The sequence below is a fragment of the Benincasa hispida genome, chromosome 1 (genome assembly GCF_009727055.1).
Source record: "Benincasa hispida cultivar B227 chromosome 1, ASM972705v1, whole genome shotgun sequence".
NCBI lineage: Eukaryota > Viridiplantae > Streptophyta > Magnoliopsida > Cucurbitales > Cucurbitaceae > Benincasa > Benincasa hispida.
This window is the reverse complement of record NC_052349.1, coordinates 10,445,642-10,464,215: the sequence shown is the minus strand read 5'-3', so window position 1 is coordinate 10,464,215 and position 18,574 is coordinate 10,445,642. Positions and strand designations below refer to the sequence as shown.

The 18,574-nt window shown below is 35.6% G+C and overlaps 1 protein-coding gene across 1 annotated transcript in view; it reads right to left on the bottom strand.

Annotated features, from left to right (window-relative positions):
• The window catches only part of LOC120086028 (CCR4-NOT transcription complex subunit 1), a 30,800-nt gene that overhangs the window by 11,638 nt on the left and 588 nt on the right, over positions 1-18,574 (bottom strand). The window contains exons 2-26 of the mRNA XM_039042432.1: positions 17,722-18,019; positions 17,132-17,360; positions 16,649-16,988; positions 16,449-16,562; positions 16,241-16,369; positions 15,884-16,075; positions 15,550-15,744; positions 15,273-15,410; positions 14,992-15,114; positions 14,618-14,871; positions 13,579-13,682; positions 13,387-13,481; positions 13,115-13,309; positions 9,408-9,593; positions 9,191-9,266; positions 9,041-9,108; positions 5,020-5,165; positions 4,686-4,794; positions 4,457-4,603; positions 4,246-4,293; positions 4,035-4,163; positions 3,567-3,806; positions 1,337-1,477; positions 1,167-1,252; positions 960-1,065 (exon numbers count right to left, since the gene is read on the bottom strand). Coding sequence (XP_038898360.1) covers positions 960-1,065; positions 1,167-1,252; positions 1,337-1,477; positions 3,567-3,806; positions 4,035-4,163; positions 4,246-4,293; positions 4,457-4,603; positions 4,686-4,794; positions 5,020-5,165; positions 9,041-9,108; positions 9,191-9,266; positions 9,408-9,593; positions 13,115-13,309; positions 13,387-13,481; positions 13,579-13,682; positions 14,618-14,871; positions 14,992-15,114; positions 15,273-15,410; positions 15,550-15,744; positions 15,884-16,075; positions 16,241-16,369; positions 16,449-16,562; positions 16,649-16,988; positions 17,132-17,360; positions 17,722-18,019 — 3,888 coding nt within the window. The remainder of the gene's footprint in view (positions 1-959; positions 1,066-1,166; positions 1,253-1,336; positions 1,478-3,566; positions 3,807-4,034; positions 4,164-4,245; positions 4,294-4,456; positions 4,604-4,685; positions 4,795-5,019; positions 5,166-9,040; positions 9,109-9,190; positions 9,267-9,407; positions 9,594-13,114; positions 13,310-13,386; positions 13,482-13,578; positions 13,683-14,617; positions 14,872-14,991; positions 15,115-15,272; positions 15,411-15,549; positions 15,745-15,883; positions 16,076-16,240; positions 16,370-16,448; positions 16,563-16,648; positions 16,989-17,131; positions 17,361-17,721; positions 18,020-18,574) is intronic.

Genomic DNA, 18,574 nt, shown 5'->3' with positions numbered 1-18,574 from the left:
AAAGAACTCAAATACACACAACAAGTTCAAAAATTCAGGACAAATAAGGTATCCATCTAATTCGCCAAGAAAGAACATTTAAGAGGCACAAATGAGACTTCCTACCAAAACAGTGAACAATGCAATAGTTGAATTATTTGAAACATCAAGGAAAACACTATAAGAACAGATAATAGAAGCTCGCAGATGAATACATACGAGATAGAGTTTTACACAGTTGAGCACTTCAATTAAAAGATAGCAAATGTGCTCTGTTTTTTGAACGAGGAATAAAAATAACAAAAACGACACGAATGCTTAAAAGATACAAACTCCTTAAAAAATAAAATAAAAACAAAATTAGTAAGGACTAGTAAAGGCATTTCAGTTTTAACAGAGATGAGAGTTTTACGCAGTTGAGCACTTCAATAAGAAGATGGCAAATGTGCTCTGTTTTTTGAACGATGAATTAAAAAAACAAAAAATAAAAACGAGACTGATGCTTAAAAGATAGAAACTCCTTAAAAAAATAAAATAAAACAAAATTAAGGACTAGTAAAGGCAATTCAGTTTTAACAGAGATAAAGTATTACACAGTCGAGCACTTCAATTAGAAGATAGCAAATGTGCTCTGTTTTTTGAACAAGGAATAGAAAAAATAAAAATGAGACTAATACTTAAAGATACAAACTCTTTAAAAAATAAAATAAGCTAAAAACAAAATTAGGAAGGACTAGTAAAGGCATTTCAGCTTTAACAGAGATTTGCAAAGACAGCCAGGGTGCTCTCATCCAACAGTAACTTCATAAGCCAGGCAGGTATAGTAGCCAAAAACAAATGAAAAGAACTTCCTCAGATTTCTAAACGAAACTAAACATAATCGAAAATGGTATATAAGCTCAGTAGAAATGTGGAATTGCATAATGAGGTAAGATCATTTTAAAAAGAGCATGCCAATCAAATCAACTTATAGAGAAGACCTTCAAAACCAGTTCCTTTGTTGTTTGGGTAGCTATAGAGACACTACGCTGCACAATACCAGTAACGATCTCTTTGACAGCTCTATCCATTGCAATTGGAACCGCTCTGTAGCATGTGCAGGAAGATATAACCACAACTAATTTCACCAAAAATAGCTTTACCATGGATAATTGCTTAAACAAGGTTACAGTACATAAACTCCAAACCTCTGAAAATGGATGTGCAAGCCCAAACTATTAAGCTTCTGGTTGATCACAACAAGACTTCCTATATTAGGGATACCTGCAGGAAGCTGCAATAACAAGAAATAGCCAATAAGAAAAACTATGTTATCCAGATTAGAAGACTTCAACTAATTTAAAGGATGCAATCATACCTGATTGGTTGAGAATGGTGATGGCGATGGTGTAGCTTGTAAGAGTCCCTGGGCAGTAGGAAGTTGATCAGACAAACCCAGCACAGCAAGCTTTTCGTCTTCCATTAATGTGCCAGAAGAAAGATGAAGTGGGGCAGCGTACTACAACCACAAATAAGTTCGTAGTATAGAAAAACAGAATTAGCAATGCTAATAAAATAGAACAGATAAAATTTGTCTAATCTGGGGATAGCATGGTTCAGTCATCTATTTTGGCAATCTCTTTCCAGCCACCTAACTGGCAAACCAGGTCTGTTACCATAAAAATGTAATAAAACTATGTGAAGGAAAATACTGAAGAAAATCAAAATTTTCGTGTGAAAGTATTTTTTTCAATAAAACAATATTTGTGGAAGAAAACAAGGTTCCCCAAGGACTTCAGTTTAATATGGTGTTTCTCCAACAAGACTCAGAACTGTCACAATACCTTATGGAGAGAGTAATAATTCAGTATTAATGAGAATGAGAATGAGAGTAATAATTAGGTTGGTCGTGTGACTGGTCTAATTACCAAAAAGATTGTGAAAGCCGCTCCAATTAGAAGCTGTAAAATGTACAAGATCACAAAAATAATAAAAAATACACTTTCTCAAAAAACTCTTAACATTCTTTTACTTCTGCAATAACCACAATATTGCCTCCGAGACATTTGCCCACTCCTTCAGTACTAATTCCACACTAAAAACTCAACCAGCTCCAACCTCACATCAGAAATTCCATCGAACTTCCATCTGCCTCCTTTTTTTTTTTTGATAAGAGAATTTAAATGATAATATGAAGTGACAAAACGGGGAAGAACTCCAATCCCAGGGAGTCGAAGCCACTCCAATTGGGCAGGAAAGAGGTAAAACTGTAGCAATGAAAGATGGGAGAGAGCATTGGCACCATGAAGCCATACAGAAAACAACAATAAAGTCGGTAAAGGTCGAGGATATAACTCAGTTATTTTTAGAAGTTAGAACTCAATTTTTCCCAAATATTTTTATCCAAAACAAGCAATAAAACATGTTGACCGCCATAACTTTAGCTCCAAACCAAAATCTCTGAGGCCCCTGTAAACCAAGATACTATGATCAACTTACCTCATAGCTTCATCCAAAAGGTCATTTTCAACCTTTCAAATTTTCCTTGTCTTTCCTTCTTCCTTCTCCCACTAGGAACAGATGTTAAATTAAAACTTGAGTTCATCCATTACTCAAAAAGTCCACATGGCAAACATTCTTTTCACGGATCATTACAGCCCTTTTCTCTTAAAATGCAAATTGGACAATTTATGACTAAAATGGATCATTGCTCCCTCTCACTCTCCCCGCTTAAACACCTCCCATTGATACTCTTCCTACCTCTAAAAATTTGCATACTTTTCACCTGGTCCCTCCCCCCAAAACTCATCCTTCACATGGAATTCTTCACTCCACACTGAAACGTTTCCCACCGTAAACTTCATCCAAAATTTACTTCACTATTTGTACAAAATATTTCTGTGCATTTCCACCCTTGTTCTCAAATCACTTCTAAACAAATTTTCCAATTCAACACCTCTCTTCAACCCATCATCCTCTAGAAATATCCTAATTATATCGATCAGAAGGTCTTTCTTGTTCAAAAAAATAATGAGAGAATTTTTCCTAACGGAAAGATTGAGCTAATTTTTACCAAGAAAAATGGAAGAAACAAAAGAGACAGAGAGAATCCTCCATCTAAACATTACCAAGGGTAATAAAAATAAGGGATCTTTCATCCCTTTGTCCCTTAGGTTGTTTTGTTTACTGATGCCTGTTGATGCCTCTTTTTTCTTCTTTTTAATGAGTATTGACTTCATTGATAAATGAAATAGAGTAAAAACCCACACATTTAGGTACATTATAAAAATAGCCTCCAATTGGAGATTAAATAAGAAAAACTACAAATATTAAATGGGTGCTTATCTTGCACCAGAAAAAGAAGTCAGGTTCCATAAAAAGAAACAAATGTATAAGAAACCTCCCTGAATAGTTATCTTTTGATTTCTCTTTTTGTTTTAGTGACAATTACAGGGATAATTATCTTTTCAATACCCTCATTTAACTATTATGTTCAATAATACTTCGCCATTCTAATTTAGAATTTGTAAACTGTTTTAATTAAATTTGTGACTTAAGCCTCGTCTCTTTGATAAGAAAAGCCTCAAGAAAGAAAGAACCTGACAAACCTGGGATAACAGGTGAGTGTGATTTCCGGAATTCGATGGTGTTGCAACCTCTAGGGGAAGCTCCACTTGATTTAAAGAAGACATTATGCCGGACTTCACTTCGGCTACCATCTGTGTCTGAGATGCTCCAACGTCCTTGTTCGAAAAATCAGGATTACCATCAATTTCTCTCTTCCGGTCTTTAAGAAGAGAAGTTGGTGCTATTTCTTTCATGTCCACACTAAGATTCTTGAATAAAACCTGTACAAAATCAATGTCAAACTAATGGAATTCCTGAATGAATTAAATTCAGTGATAGGAAAAATAAATTTTTTCCTAGTGTTGATTGTACATTTTTCATTTAATCAATGAAATTCTCTTATTCCATAAGAAAAGTACTATTTACTGGCACTATGGATCTACTAACTATACCCATGGTGCCAGTAAATATTGTTAGTAAGTTTACCGTCTAGAATTGTGCATACATACCTCAATGTCAAACTTGAGGTTCATTTTCAAGTTAGGCATTGAATAAATCTCTGCCAGTAGTCCAAGAATTCCCATGGTCCAAGGATTTGGAGGTTGATATGCTAAACTACTTTGACATGGTTCAAGAATCTACCGCCATAATAATATAAAGGTAAGATCAGGATACTCAAACAAAGCTACCAAAAATATTCCTCATACAGTATGATCATACCTTGGAAGTAAATGGTATTACTGCAATCATTAGCCCCTTTTCATATGCCTGTCAAAAGAGAGAAGTGAGTGCAAAGAAGAAAATAATAATAAAACAGAAACCAACGTTAAAATTATGGTTTTCAAGAAAACAAAAATGATGCAAAGAGGAAGAAAACTCAAACTCCCTCCGTGGAATGAATCAAAACCAACATGAGTAAATGCTTTATTACTTCAATTATCAAAGATTTTGGATCTATTTCACGAGCTCGCAACACTTGATTCCTGCCAATTGTTAGTTTCCCAAGCCAGCTTCCCAAATTCTTCAGTAATGAACGTTCTTCTGAACTTGACTTTATAAGTTCAGATCCTAAGAGAACCTGGAGAGAAGATGAAAAAAACAAAAGTTAACTACCATGCCACGCACTGGTTTGCACCTCACATCCAAGAAAAAACAAACACCTTGCAGTTCTCATACGTAGCCTGAACAATCTCTTTACTTAAAGCTTTTGAATTAATTCTGTCCAGAAACTTCAAGTACAAGTCGTGGAAATTTGGCTCAATGCTAGCCCTGTAAACCAAAATGATGTCAGAGAAGTAAAAAATATAACTCGTGAAAACCAATATTTTCTCTAGGGGAATTTTTCTAGAACATCCTGACAGTTCCCTCCCCATAATAAAACTATAGCCCATGGTTTTTAGTTTTTAGCTCAATGATACCATCCAATAAATTACTATGCACACGACAATTAGTTCTGTACAAAAATGCATACAAGAACTCAAAGTAACTTCAAACCTCTTCATGACCATATACTGGGCAAACCAGGGATAAAACTGCTCCTTCAAAATCTCAGTAAATTCTTTTGCTTTGGCTTCAAGATTAGCAAGTGAAATATTATTAATCATAAAAGAAATCTTATCCTGTACATCCGATCCGGGAGCCTGTACACATAGTGAAATTTATCAGAAGGCAAGATGGGCAGACATAAATTCATAGTCCATAACAAAGAAATAAGACCCACTAAACAGCAATTAAATAAAAATACAATAGAGAGAAATACAACATCTCACTTCAACACTACTAAGATAAGTCATAAACTAGAAAATCCAGAAGAAAAGGACGCAGTATGGTATAGACAATGTGGTATAGTATAGAGAGAATTACACTCGGAATGTCCAAGTTCCTAAGGAAAACTACCAATAACCATTACCAGAAAGGTAACTAGTTTAAAGAGGATAAAATATTTCTCTCAATTATGCATGTGAGTGATAGGAGCCAAAGCATGATCAAACTAAGTTGAATTGTAAAGGATGAAAATTTAGAAGATAAGCCAAGTATTTTGAGGTACTTGGACCCTCCACTCTTGAGATCTCACCCAAGCCCTTTTTCACTCACCATAATAATGCCTAAGATCATCTCTTCCTACTTTCCCTATTTATAACCACTCTCCCTAACTACTTTCCTAGCCAATTACTAATATACCCTAAAAACTCTAATGACACCCTAATAACATTCCAATCGGTAAGCCTCAAAGAAGTACCACCACTCCGAAACAGGCAGCAGTATATCAGACAGCATCACCTTCTCACTGAGAGACACTGCCACAACTTTCAATCTTAGATATATAAGAAAAACACAACATTTTACTGCTTGTACCTGGAATATGCAAGAGAAGGAATTTTCACAAAGGCAAAAAATAATTATTATGATAGAAGAATTAAATTGTCAAAGGTGAATAACGAAATAGACTACGAAAACATTAAAAATCAAGGAAACTCAACAACATTGCCTGTTCGAATTGTTTCGCTTCAAGACCCTAGGCTCGTTAGAAAAGAATAAAAAGACCGAACTTCTTGAGAAGAGGAGGCTGAAGCTTTGATGAGCCCGTGCACTAACTTATCACCTTGTTAAAACTGGTTTATATTCAAAAGGTGCCAAGTTTACCTACCCTCATAAAACGTTAGAAGTAAGTAAACCAACAGTGGGGGTGCTGCATGGCATGGGCAGATCAGCATTTTATTTTTTATTCATTAGTTTATTAAATTTATTTTATTTTTATGATAACTCCACACTTTTTTATATGAAACAGTGACATAATAATATTGTAGTACAGGTTAAGGGCAACAGGTGGAGAGAACCCTTCCCAAAAGGGTCAATTACAAAAGAGAAAAGTCTTCCAACTTCTAATGATCAAAAAAAGATAATATAACCTCCAAGAATCTTTGTGACTTTGAACTCCACCAAGAAGCCAAGTAATGTATACTATAGATGAAAGAATCTTCAAAACTGCACTTAATCTAGAAAATTCAACGATTTTTTACTTTCCAAAATAACCAAACCAAATCTGGCGATTTTAATTTTTTTTTAATATGATTTTAATAAGAAGCTAATCGTAATAATACACTATTACAATTTTCATTAGTGTCCATTTTTCAATTTTGGTCAAGATACAAATTTGGTCTCTAAACTCCAAAACATTTGTGATAGGTTCAAAAGACTTTAGCCTAATACATCCGTCAACTGTAAATTTGGTGTCTAATAAATCCTATAACTTCAAAAAATGTCTCATATCTATTATAGATAAAATTGAAAGTTCAAGAACTTATGAGACAAAATATTGAAAGTTCTTTTTTAAAAGGAAACGAGCCTCTTTATTAATAAAGTGAAAAGAGACTAATGTTCAAAGTACAAGAGGGTTATACAAAGAGCAAAAGAGTACATAAGGATCAGGAGGTACACCCGGATATCTCAACTAGGTTGACACCCCTTAGCGCCCTCATCATATCCATACAAAACTAACATAACAATAAAAGCAACAGTCAACCAAGGGCCCAAGACAAAACATTGAAAGTTCAAGGATTTATTACACTTTTTAAAGTTCAAAGACCTATCTTTCACAACACTGAAATTTCTAGAAATCAATCAGACACTTTTCAAATTTCAAGAGTCTATTGGACACCCGTTACACAATTAGAGAACAAAACTTGAAATTTGAACGTCAATTTTGTTTTTAAATATGATTTCATTTTTATCAAAATGTAATTGTACTTCCTTTTATAAAAGAGATCATGATATTAGTTAATATTTTTCTTGGGAAAATTACCTTTTTGGTCCTTAGGTTTTGGGTCTAGTTTTTATTTGGTCCCCAAGTTTCAAAATGTTACACATTTAATCCTTAAGATTTGATTTTTGTTTCAATTTAGTCCCTAAGTTTCAAAATGTTACAATTTTATCCTTGAGATTTGAGTTTTGTTTCAACTTGGTTCCTATGTTTCAAGATTTGACATTTTTAACCTCGATTTTTCATTTATACTCACTTCCAATCATTGACGTGAATGTCTATTAATTAATTTAAAATAATTATAAAGTGAAATTTTAAATTTAATTTTAAAAGTGATGAAAAATAGTGAAACTTAAGGGCTGATTTCAAATAAAGGAAAGTGAGCCAACTTGTTTACAAATATAGCAAAATTTTACTATCTATCGGCTCTAGACCGCGAATCTATCAGTGTCAATGACAAATGTTAAAGTGATCGACTGCAATAGATATCTATCAATGTCAGTGATAGGTGATAGACCACGATAGACATCTATCACTGATAGATGTCTATCGCGATCTATCACGGAAAGACAGCGACATTTTGCGATACTTGAAAATATTCTCGACAGCTTTACGATTTAAAACAATTACCTGAAACTTAATTAATTATAATTTATTTAATTATTGTAAATTTATTAGCAGTAACAGAAAAGTCAGAAAATGAGTATTTAGTGAAAAATCGAGGTTAAAAATGTAAATGTTGAAATCTAAAGCCAAATTGAAACAAAACTCAAATATCAAGAGTAAAATTGCAATATTTTGAAACCTAGGGACTAAATAGAAACTAAACTCAAAACTTTAGTACTAAATGTGTAACATTTTGAAACCTAGGGACCAAATAAAAATTAAACCCAAAATCTAGGGATGAAAAAGGTCAAGAAAATAAAAATTTTATTTTTTTTATATCACTAAATGCTATAAACTTCCTTTTTTGATATCTTTACTTGTTAGTTAAATTTACGATTGCCCCCTGTCCAAAGTTATAACACAGTGATACACATCAAAAAACTGTGTTGCCGAATGCAAGAAAATAAAAAGGCTTAAACTAAACAGCACTATTCATTCAAGTAAAAATCTGATATTTTAATGTGTTCCTCATAATTATCTTAATCAAACAACTCAAGAAATACTTCAGAATTCAGAATAAATAAAGGCCAAAATAATGCAAAATGGTAGATTGGTAGACTAGATGTTCTACAAGATTCTTGCTGCCTCCCTAATGAGTATATATTATAGCTAGTGGTTAATTTTTCTACCAACCATATTTTGGAACTTCACCAACGAAAAATGACAGAAATACAAAATGTTCAGTTGAAGAATCAGATAAGGTTGATCTAAGATCTACTGAGTGCATTGCTTGTTGTCATTCTCACCTATCGAAAGTATTCTCAATTTGCATGTTACAAAGTTATCTTGCAACATCGTTAACTATTTAAATATAACATAACCCCAAGCCCACCACATTAAAAGAATGGGTAAGAGCAACAAACACCCATTCTGTCGAGATTCAACCTAATTAGAAAAATACAAATGTATAGGTTTATCTTCAGCAAAGTATAGATCAGTATGAAATTTTCTTAAATTATATTTAAAACTATTAGTTATTGCATCAAAAATGAGACAAATAAGAACCTCCTACTGCATCGACATTCATCAAGACTCAAAGAATTGATAAAGATGTTTAAAAGATGGAAAGATGGCACAATGAATGGGTACCTCAATAGGAGTTTCTCTTTTCTCAGCTGCAGCAACGAGTGTTTCAATATTCAAAGCCGAACCAAACCCTGTCAAAGGATAAAACATAACCATTGTGTTCGTTCCAAACAATCAACAAAATTTTGAATGCCTAATCATTGAAGAACTAACTCGTAGAAGCAGCCCCCCGTGAAGGACGAACAAAACCAGGGGAAGAAGCCAGCACTGCTGGAGCATTGTTTGTATTCTGCACCCACAATTGTAGCAACTTACAGAGAGATAGAAGGGGATATTTTATTGTTCATAATTATGTTGATCAAAGGTACAAATAGCATAAGAGTCTAATACAAATGGGCGACAAAAACTAGGAGAATGGAGAATGAGTTACCTTTTGATTAGTAGAAGCATCACCTGTGGGTTGAATTGAAGTTTGCCCCACAGAAGGTAAAATTGGTTTTACATCAATGGCAGATGTGACTTTAAGTCGATCATCAATGACACTTTCATATTTTTGTTGTAACTGCATTGTCGAAGAAAGTTGCGGGCCAGGTTGAATGTTGCTAGAACCATTTAACTGCAATCAACCAAAACATAATAAGACATCTTACTAATATTTGCCACCAAGAAGTTATCCCTCTCAATGGCTAAACAGCATATGAAAAGCCCAACTTCCCTTTTCCCTCTTCAGAAAATTCTTTTTTAAAGAAATTAAGCCTTCATTTGAGTGAAATAATGTAAAAAGGGCATACAAAAAACAAGCCCACAAATAGGAACACACAACTAACCCAGGAACATATACGAGTTCAAATTAAGAACACTAAGTTGATAATTACAAAAAACCAGACGGTCAGAGACCCACAAGGAAGCATCTAAACACCCTACCAAGATCTCTCTGCCCTTCAAAAATCCACTATTCCTCGCCAGCCAAACTCCCACAAAGTATCACATAAGTCTACACTTCTAGTTCTCGCATAAGGGAGACTTCAAGAGCACCTCCTCAATCATAGAACCATAGCCTCTACTTTGAATTAGGTTAAAGCCAAGAACTTTAAGCACAGACTCTAATGGGAATAAGCAAACTTGCAATCCTACAATAAATAATTGATGTCCTTCTCCTGCCACCTACAAAGAACACACCATTATGAACGCAACACCAAGGAGGAATTCCAAGGTGTTCGATCTTATTTGGTGGGCTTGTTTCTTATATAGCTTTGTATATTCTTTCTTTTTTTTTTAAAGAAGCTTGATTAGAAAGCTTGATTCCTCCCCCAAAAATACCTGACTTGCCAAGCAAAGACCCGAGTATCATAACATTTCAAAGAAAGGAAAATGCATATTACCCTAGAAGGAGTAGAACACAATTTGTGGAAGAAGTATTTGATTGTAAGAAAACCACGGCTCTGGTTTGTAAGGAAATTCCTCTCGAAGAATGTCCACAACTTTACTAGTCTTCTCATCACATAGAGTGAGAGTGCCTGCAGATCACTCCATGTTATCCATTCTATCCCACATGATCTTGAATCTTGATTACCCTCCACAAAATATTAACTGAAGAAGACTGGTCAACTTTTGCTAGCTTACTTTCTAGGAGAAGCACCAATCTAGATTAAATATAAATCTTTTTTGTGGTGTTAGATTATGGTTCTTAATTAATAAATCCCTCAAGGCCTTAACATCTCAACTCCTGATCTTCAAGAAATATTGTTACCGCTAGTTGAATAGAAAAAGAAGCCCACTTTCTTGTATTAACCATTGAAATAAGATTTCTATCAGCCTAACTTCAAACCTAAAGATGTCTATTAACCTATATTTGGAGAAAAATCCAAAGGAAACCAAAATCTATACTTGGACTTGTGAACCCATCCGGCCCTGGCGACTTGTTCTGGTTAAAACCAAAAACAACCTCAAATTTTTCCCAAGGAAAAAGAGGCTTTCAAATCTTCCTTAACATCAGCAGAGATGGATTTCCAATCCAACCCTGCCACAAAAGGCCTCGGCATTGGAGGAGGGGCAAAAAGCCTCTTAAAAGAAAAATAGGATCTTTTCTTTAATCGCATTATCCTTTCTCACCATCTCGTTGTTCTCTTTAATCATAAGCTCAATGAGATATTCACTCCTCTTCCCTCTAGCACACACCTGAAAGAAGGCAATATTAGTATCCCCCTCCTTGTCCCGCTTAACCTTAGCCTTTTGTTGCAAGCCAATGTCCTCAATGAGATATTCACTCCTTAGCTTGAGTCTCCAATCTATGACCCTCCCATTCTATCCTCATCTCCAAATATAAGCTATTGTCCACCTCCAAATCATCTAACAACGAAATCCTCTCCACTTCCTCCTTTTCTTTTTTTTTTCTTCAAATTCCCAATGTTCGTCAAGTTCCAACATTTCAAGGATTCCTAAAGATCGTCACATTCCAACATTTCAAGGACTCCTAAAGATCGTCAAGTTCCAACATTTCAAGGACTATTTAAGAGGACGTTTGGGGGCAAGAAGTGGAGTTGTGAACTCCAAGAGTCAACAATGTAAAGAGTTAATAGGGCCCAAAATTGATGTATTTTAGTCGGACCACAAACTCATTGGGCCAAATAAGGAGGGAGGGGAGTTTGCTGCTCCACTCTCCCAGCTACTTGGGCCAAACACCTCTCAAGGGATTTAAGCTTTCTAACGAAGCGAAACCCCTCCCACTACCCATCCACTCTAACATCCCACCATGCGCCAAAAGAGGCTTTAAAATAGGGTTGCGCCGGCCACATATTTTCATACCTAAAATGGAAAAGACCAAAGGAAGCTACTTGTATTAAGGAGAAGCGAATGATGATCTAAAGTGATTCTCCAGGTCGGAGACTGCCTGGACTCAACAAAGTGCTCCCACGAAACCTTAGATAAAAGGAACCTATCCAATCTACAGCAAACCACACCTTTACATTTGTTTGGGCACATTAATCTCTCATTCCCCATTGGATCAACTTGGTCACAATCTGATTATTGAAGTGCCTCATTGATCAAGTGATCCCCCCCTCCCCACAAGAAAAAAAAAAAACCTTAGACCATGCATACAGACAATGCAAATTGGGGGGCACAAAGTAGTGTTGAAGCGCTTTCTTTGCATCCTCTCGTTAAGGAGAGCGAAGTTCTTATGCTTGAGAGACCCAATTCCCAGCCTCCCACTTAGCATCATCATGACAAAAGAACAATTGTATCATCAGCATTTTGCAATGGGATATAACCACATTTTGCAATGGGATATAACCACATTTTGCCTACCCATTTTCATTTCCCTCAAATTGTTTCGTTCCGAGCAATAGTGAACCAAACAACTAAAGGCATCATCCATCTATATAAAAAGGAAGGAAAGGGAAGAGCACCTCCCCTCAAACCTCTTTTGGCCACAATTTTTCCACGAGGTCTCCCATTCATGATACTTCAAAAACTTGCCATGGACAAACAGCCGAACTTCCAACTTCTCTATCAACTCCCAAAGCCTATTTTAACGAAAACGTCATCTAGGAAATGCCAATCAACCTTTTCATAGGCAAGCTGTCCTCTTACAATGAAGAGTTTCCTAGAGCAAGCTTTATGAATCACAACTTCAAGAAACAAATACTTCGGAAAAATGAAATTTCCATGGGTCGATAGAAATCATGGACTGAAAGAAATAAAAACTTTTTTAAGAAACAGGATTTTCATTAATCACTGACATAAAGATTTCGACAGATTTAAAGCTAGTTATGTAGCTTAACTTCCAATTTGAGCACCCTCTTTGTAACTACTCTTTTTTCAGCTGCACCAATTAGAATAATTATTTCTAAGCTCCCTGGTTTTTTTTTTTTTTTTTTTTTTGAAATGGAGACAAGACCTTTTCATTGGATTAATGAAATGAGTTCTAAGCTCCCTGGTTCTGGGGGATCTCCCTTCAACGAACCTTATTGTTACCATTAATGAAACAGTTTCTAGTTTCCTTACAGAAAAAGGTTCATTGCAGGCATATGTATAGAACGATTTCTTGTGCGTATCACGATATACTACCAAATTGGGAAGTCAAAGATATAATCTGAACAAGGCAATAAAAAACGTATTTGAAAGATCAGTTGCCACCTCCACATTTCCTGCAGTGGCATCAGAATCAGAATGGCCTGCAGATATCCTCAGAAGAGCCTGCTCAATGAAAGCGACAAGTTCTACATGAGTGCTTCGCAAATGTGATATTTGTAGAATATGATTGCAGTACTGCGGCCACTCAATCAAACGATCCACAAACTGCTCTACAGCCTTCGTACCAAACACAAACATCTGCCCAAAAAAATTGTTAACCACAAACAATATAATAAGCATAATCGAAACCTCACTTTCTAACGTAAAATACAAACTTTTGAATCTGCAGGTTTGCGAAGTGCATCAAGGACACCACGCAGTGCAATCCCCAGTGTAAGGTGAGTAACAAGCTGATGCTTAATAACAGAGCCTGCAAAAAAATGAAAAATTTTTGAACTTTTTGAGATACAAAAATGGCAATGAAATAACTCTATTAAAAATATTCAAAATTTCAACAAAAAACTCACCAAAGAGAACTGCCGCAATTTTTAGCTGTCTTTCGGGATATTTTGGGAAGAATCTGTACTCCTCAAAAAGATTTGCAATCATGCATTCGAAAATTGATTGTTCCCTGTAAGAATAACCCAGTTAGTGAGCTGCTCATTCTAACCAAGTTACACTTTTTTTGGTTAAGAACGTGAAGTACTCATTAACAATAAGTGTGATCCTACATTCAGACAATGACATCAAAGATGGAACAAAGAAAGCTGCAGTTGCTGGAAAGGGAAGAGAAACTAAAAACTCAGATAACAAAATATATATAAGTTTGGATTAGAGGACAAGCTTTACAATGAAGCTATGCAGAATGCATTGAAAAGAACTGGAAGAGAATACTGACATCCCACTGAAAGAAGTCTGAACATGCGACCTTTACAAGCAAATGTGAAACTAGATCCAACCATATGAGAAAAAAGACAAACATGGATGATGAATCAAGGAATTCTAAGAACTAAGGCAAGAATACTATTAATGCCCAGTGCATTGTAGCCACTAAGAAAATTAGAAATCTCAGTACAAGTAGTCAAATTAGATGCACCAAAACACCGACAGTTTTGAAGAAATTTTACCAATGGGAAAAAAGTTTGAGTGCGCTTGATTGCTGATGGTGGAAAAACATGTAAATTACTTATACTTGACTGAAAAAGGAACAATTAAACTGTAGTTGACTCTGCCAGTGTTGAATCATCTAACATCGTAAGACACGAGAAATTATGGTAATTGATCATTAAGGGTGTGTTTGGTCCAAAGAGTTAATAAGTAGGAGTTGTGAACTTCACTCCTTGTTTGACCAAAGGAGTTGGTGGGTCCCGCTACTAGAAAAAACATCAATTTTATATCTTATCAACTCCTGGGCATCAAGAGTTCACAACTCCCTAAACTTTATAACTCCTTACTCCTCACTATTCCACTCCTTACCCCAAACACCCCCTAACACATTTACACAGTGGAATACAATTTCCTAAGAACCCAGACACTCATGCCCAAAAGGTAATAAAAATACAGCACCTTTTAACTGAAGATTCCTTGAACCGAGCAAGCATTTGAACCATCGCTTCAATGGTCAACTGACCGGAAAACATTTGTTGGAAGTAGGAATTAGCTTCCGCCTCAATGTCATCTGTATATCCTTCTGTTGCAGGCACATCTGAAGCCTCGCCATTTTGCAGCTTTGGGTTCGATTCCAGAATTGCATCTTGCAACTTCTCCATTTCCTCAGATAGTTTAGCAGATGCAGTAGTACCCACATTAGATCTAAGAACCTGATATTCACAACTACGTTAACCCTAATATTCCATTTGACATATGTACAACATAACATTTAGACCCCGACATAGAAGAATGAATTGGGTGGTGAAAGTACTGGAGTTTTTCCATGGTACCTTCAAAAAAGTAGAAGCAGTGTCCAAATAAATATTTGAAAATGCATTAGCAGGATAAAAAGGTTTGGTTGAAAAATCTTGAGATCCCCCATGATGAATCCCTTTTAAGAACTTGAGACACTCCTGTAACATTAATATCATAAATGCTCACATTATAATCAAAGTTGAAAACTTGAAAGCTAACAGCAAATAGACGACAACACATATATATTCCTTAAATTATAAACGTTGATCTCAAAAACACGGTTCTAAAGGTCAGGCAACCAACTGAAAAATACTACCTCAAAAAATACATCTTTGTATGTGTTCAAATTGTTGCTCAACCACTTCTCAAGGTCTAAATATTCCTGTCGTGAAGCAAGAGCTGCTAATCTGATACTGCAGGAATAAGGAATCATATCTAGTACTGAAAAAAGTATCTGCAAAAAGATATAGGTGGATGAAATAGAAATTCCAGATTTAAAAATAAAAGAAACGGTTAGAAAATTTAATAGAGACACCAAGAATATGATTCATATCATCTCTGCTACAGAGAGAGAAGGATTGGTATTAGTTTACCTTTAATTCTTGGCAGATGTCAACTATCCTAACCATGGAGTCTGGATCACTGTTTTGAGCATCCACAAATCCCCGTAACACCAGATTAGGGTTAAGATGCCATAGCTGAAAGATCAAATCACTACCAAGAGGATTTCTTAACAACAATGGGAAGACTGAAAAAGAAACTTCGTACTGAAGCAGATTATATGCAGTCTGCAAGAGAATATGTAAAAATTTACAACCAGATCAGGATATGCATGTGTGAGATAGAGAGGACAAATTTAACGAATAAATTTATTTATAAATAATAAATAAATAAACCCTGAGTACAGAGGTGACAAGAAAAAGGTACGTTGGCATGTGCCATCCCAAGTAGCAATAGCTCGGGCCAATTTTTAAGAGGAAACTCCAGAATTGATTGCACAGATCTAGCATGACCTCTCTCAGCAAGTTCACACAGTATATCCAAAAGATCCAGACACATCCATGCTTGATTTGTATGTCCAAGTTGAAGCTTATCGCCATGCAGTCCATCAATATAAGCCTACAATAATATATCATCAAATGTAAAATATTAGGAACACGTATTGCCATATCAGGCAGGACAATGATTAGTTCCTGCAACAAAAGTTACACAGCAATTGAAGTAAGCTAGATGTACGCAAGCAAAACAGGGAAGAAGTAGAAGTGATATAAACATCGACCATACCAGCTGTCTTCCAGAGTGAGCAAAAGTAAATATTTCAGGTGGTGCCAACACGGCATGTTTAAGGAAAGAAATCTGACCCTCCATATTCTTCCAAATGGAACCACAAATAGTATGGAGAGGAAACGCATCCTGCAACCTCGACCAAAGATTGGATTAACAAGGAATGAATCATTTCATCTTAGAACATCCCAAGTAAAGCAAATGATACCTGGCATGCACGTCTATATACAGACATGAAAAATGAAAATGCTTCCTCATTAGGAATATAAAAACCCTCATGATCCAGATTTTCCATTACTCTTATCCAGTCAACATTAGGTGCCTGTATCAAGTAAGCACAGTGAGGAAAAGAAAGCAAGAAAGAAATTTGCGTTAATAGAACATAGAGATGAAGAAAACAAGGCTTACAAGTTGCTTCACTGTGTCTAGGAGAACATCCACATCCCACGAGTTCAAGGATGGTAGATCAGACAATGCACTGCAACCCAAAGCTAGACTAAAAGTTGCATATATATTTCGACTGTCCTCAAGACCAGTATGATTGCGAGCTATCATGCCAAGTATCTTAGAGATAGTAATCTCCGTCAGCGGCAAAAAGAGGGACAAAATCTCTTTGCATTGTGTAGCATTGATTGTGCATCCATAACCCAGTTCCTTCATTATATCTCCCATGCTCATTTCCTTCTCCATTTCAGCTAAGATGGAATCGAAATCATTATCAAGGGACTCATGTGACAGATTTACATTCCTACAATGGAAAGAAAATTTTGTGAAGTTAATAACAGTATTACAAAAAGCTCAGATACCCAGCCAAATTCATTGGAAACCGACAACCGAAAGTATCATACTTAAATGGTGAAGACTAAATTTAAAAGAAATATTCTTTGCCACCTTAAAAATTTCTCCTCGCGCAATTCATCTGAAAGAAGTGGTGACAAAACAAACTCTGTAACATCTTTTAACTGCACCAAAGATAGCATTTGCATGAAGGAATCTAAATGCTTCGAGAGCCCTTCCGACCGTTGGAGGAACATGATAATATCCTGAATTTGCTGAGTGGAATCCACAGATACAGCATTAGCACAAAGTTCCTCAATCTGACTAATGCAGAAGTTCTTTCCTGAAAATGAAACGCACGACCTATGAAGTCCCAAGGAAAACAAACAAAATACTGTCTGAGTAGCCAGATGAGTCTAGTTCGGTTGGTGATGTAAATTAAGTTGATAAGTTGTCAGTTGTAAAAGCAAATCAAGCAGGGCCTGTGCTTGTTAAACATAACTACTATATTCACCCCCCCGGGGGGTGTTGTGGGCGGCTTTATTCACATTAATAAAAGAACTAAAGGAAAGATGGCAAGCTTAAAGATTAGAAGAGTTCCCTAGTGATGAGAACAAATATTGCAATGTCTTAAAAAAAAAGTAGTTGAAAGCAAATTGACAGCCAGAAAACGTCAATAATCAATGATAACTTCTAGAACTTACCACACAACCTTGCATCAAGATTTTCAGAATCTGAAACAGCGAGACCAACTCCAATTCGTTCACACATTGACAAGTTTAACAGATTCGAGATGTTTTCGAGAGTAACTTGGTTGGTATCTCTACTTTCAAGAGACTCACAGAATATTGTACTAAAATTGGGTCTGTCCAAGAGATGCTTGAAGACCGAAGAAATAACAAGTCGCAACAGTGGGTTTTCCAAATCTGTCCCATGACTAGTGAAATGATCCAAACAAGTTCTGAGCAGTATGAAGCTTCCTTCAATTCCACAGTCAATAAACTGAAGCACATTGAAGATCTTGATTCAGTGAGATGCTTAAAATATATATCTCAATGTAAAAGATCAAAGCACTAGTTAAGTGAAGTGCTTTTGTTAAGAAATTGTAAATGTTACATGATTTTTATAACCACTTAATCACAAAGGCCATTATTCACGTATTCGCTGTTGCTATTTGAAAGGGATGTCTAACAGAACTCTATTTCCTAATTATTCTATTTCAGGAGTGTAAATATAACTTCCATGAAGAAAAATGAAAGAAAGGGCGGCACTAAATCAACAGCAGTCAGAACAAATTAAATAAATGAAGATAGGAAGGAAGAAAGAGTCCAAATTTTAGGAGCCCCCGAGGCACCCATATATGCTTTTCATGTAAACACCCCTAATGCCGAATTCAATTGAAAAAAAATAATAATAATAAGACACTCAGAAACTCGACGGTAAATAGACCCAGAGGGAGCGCATTGAAACGAAAAAAGCGTTTCATATATCTGACAAGTCAGTAATCTTATCGCCAAAAGGATAATTGAAGATGCGAAACTCGCACACAGCAAAGTA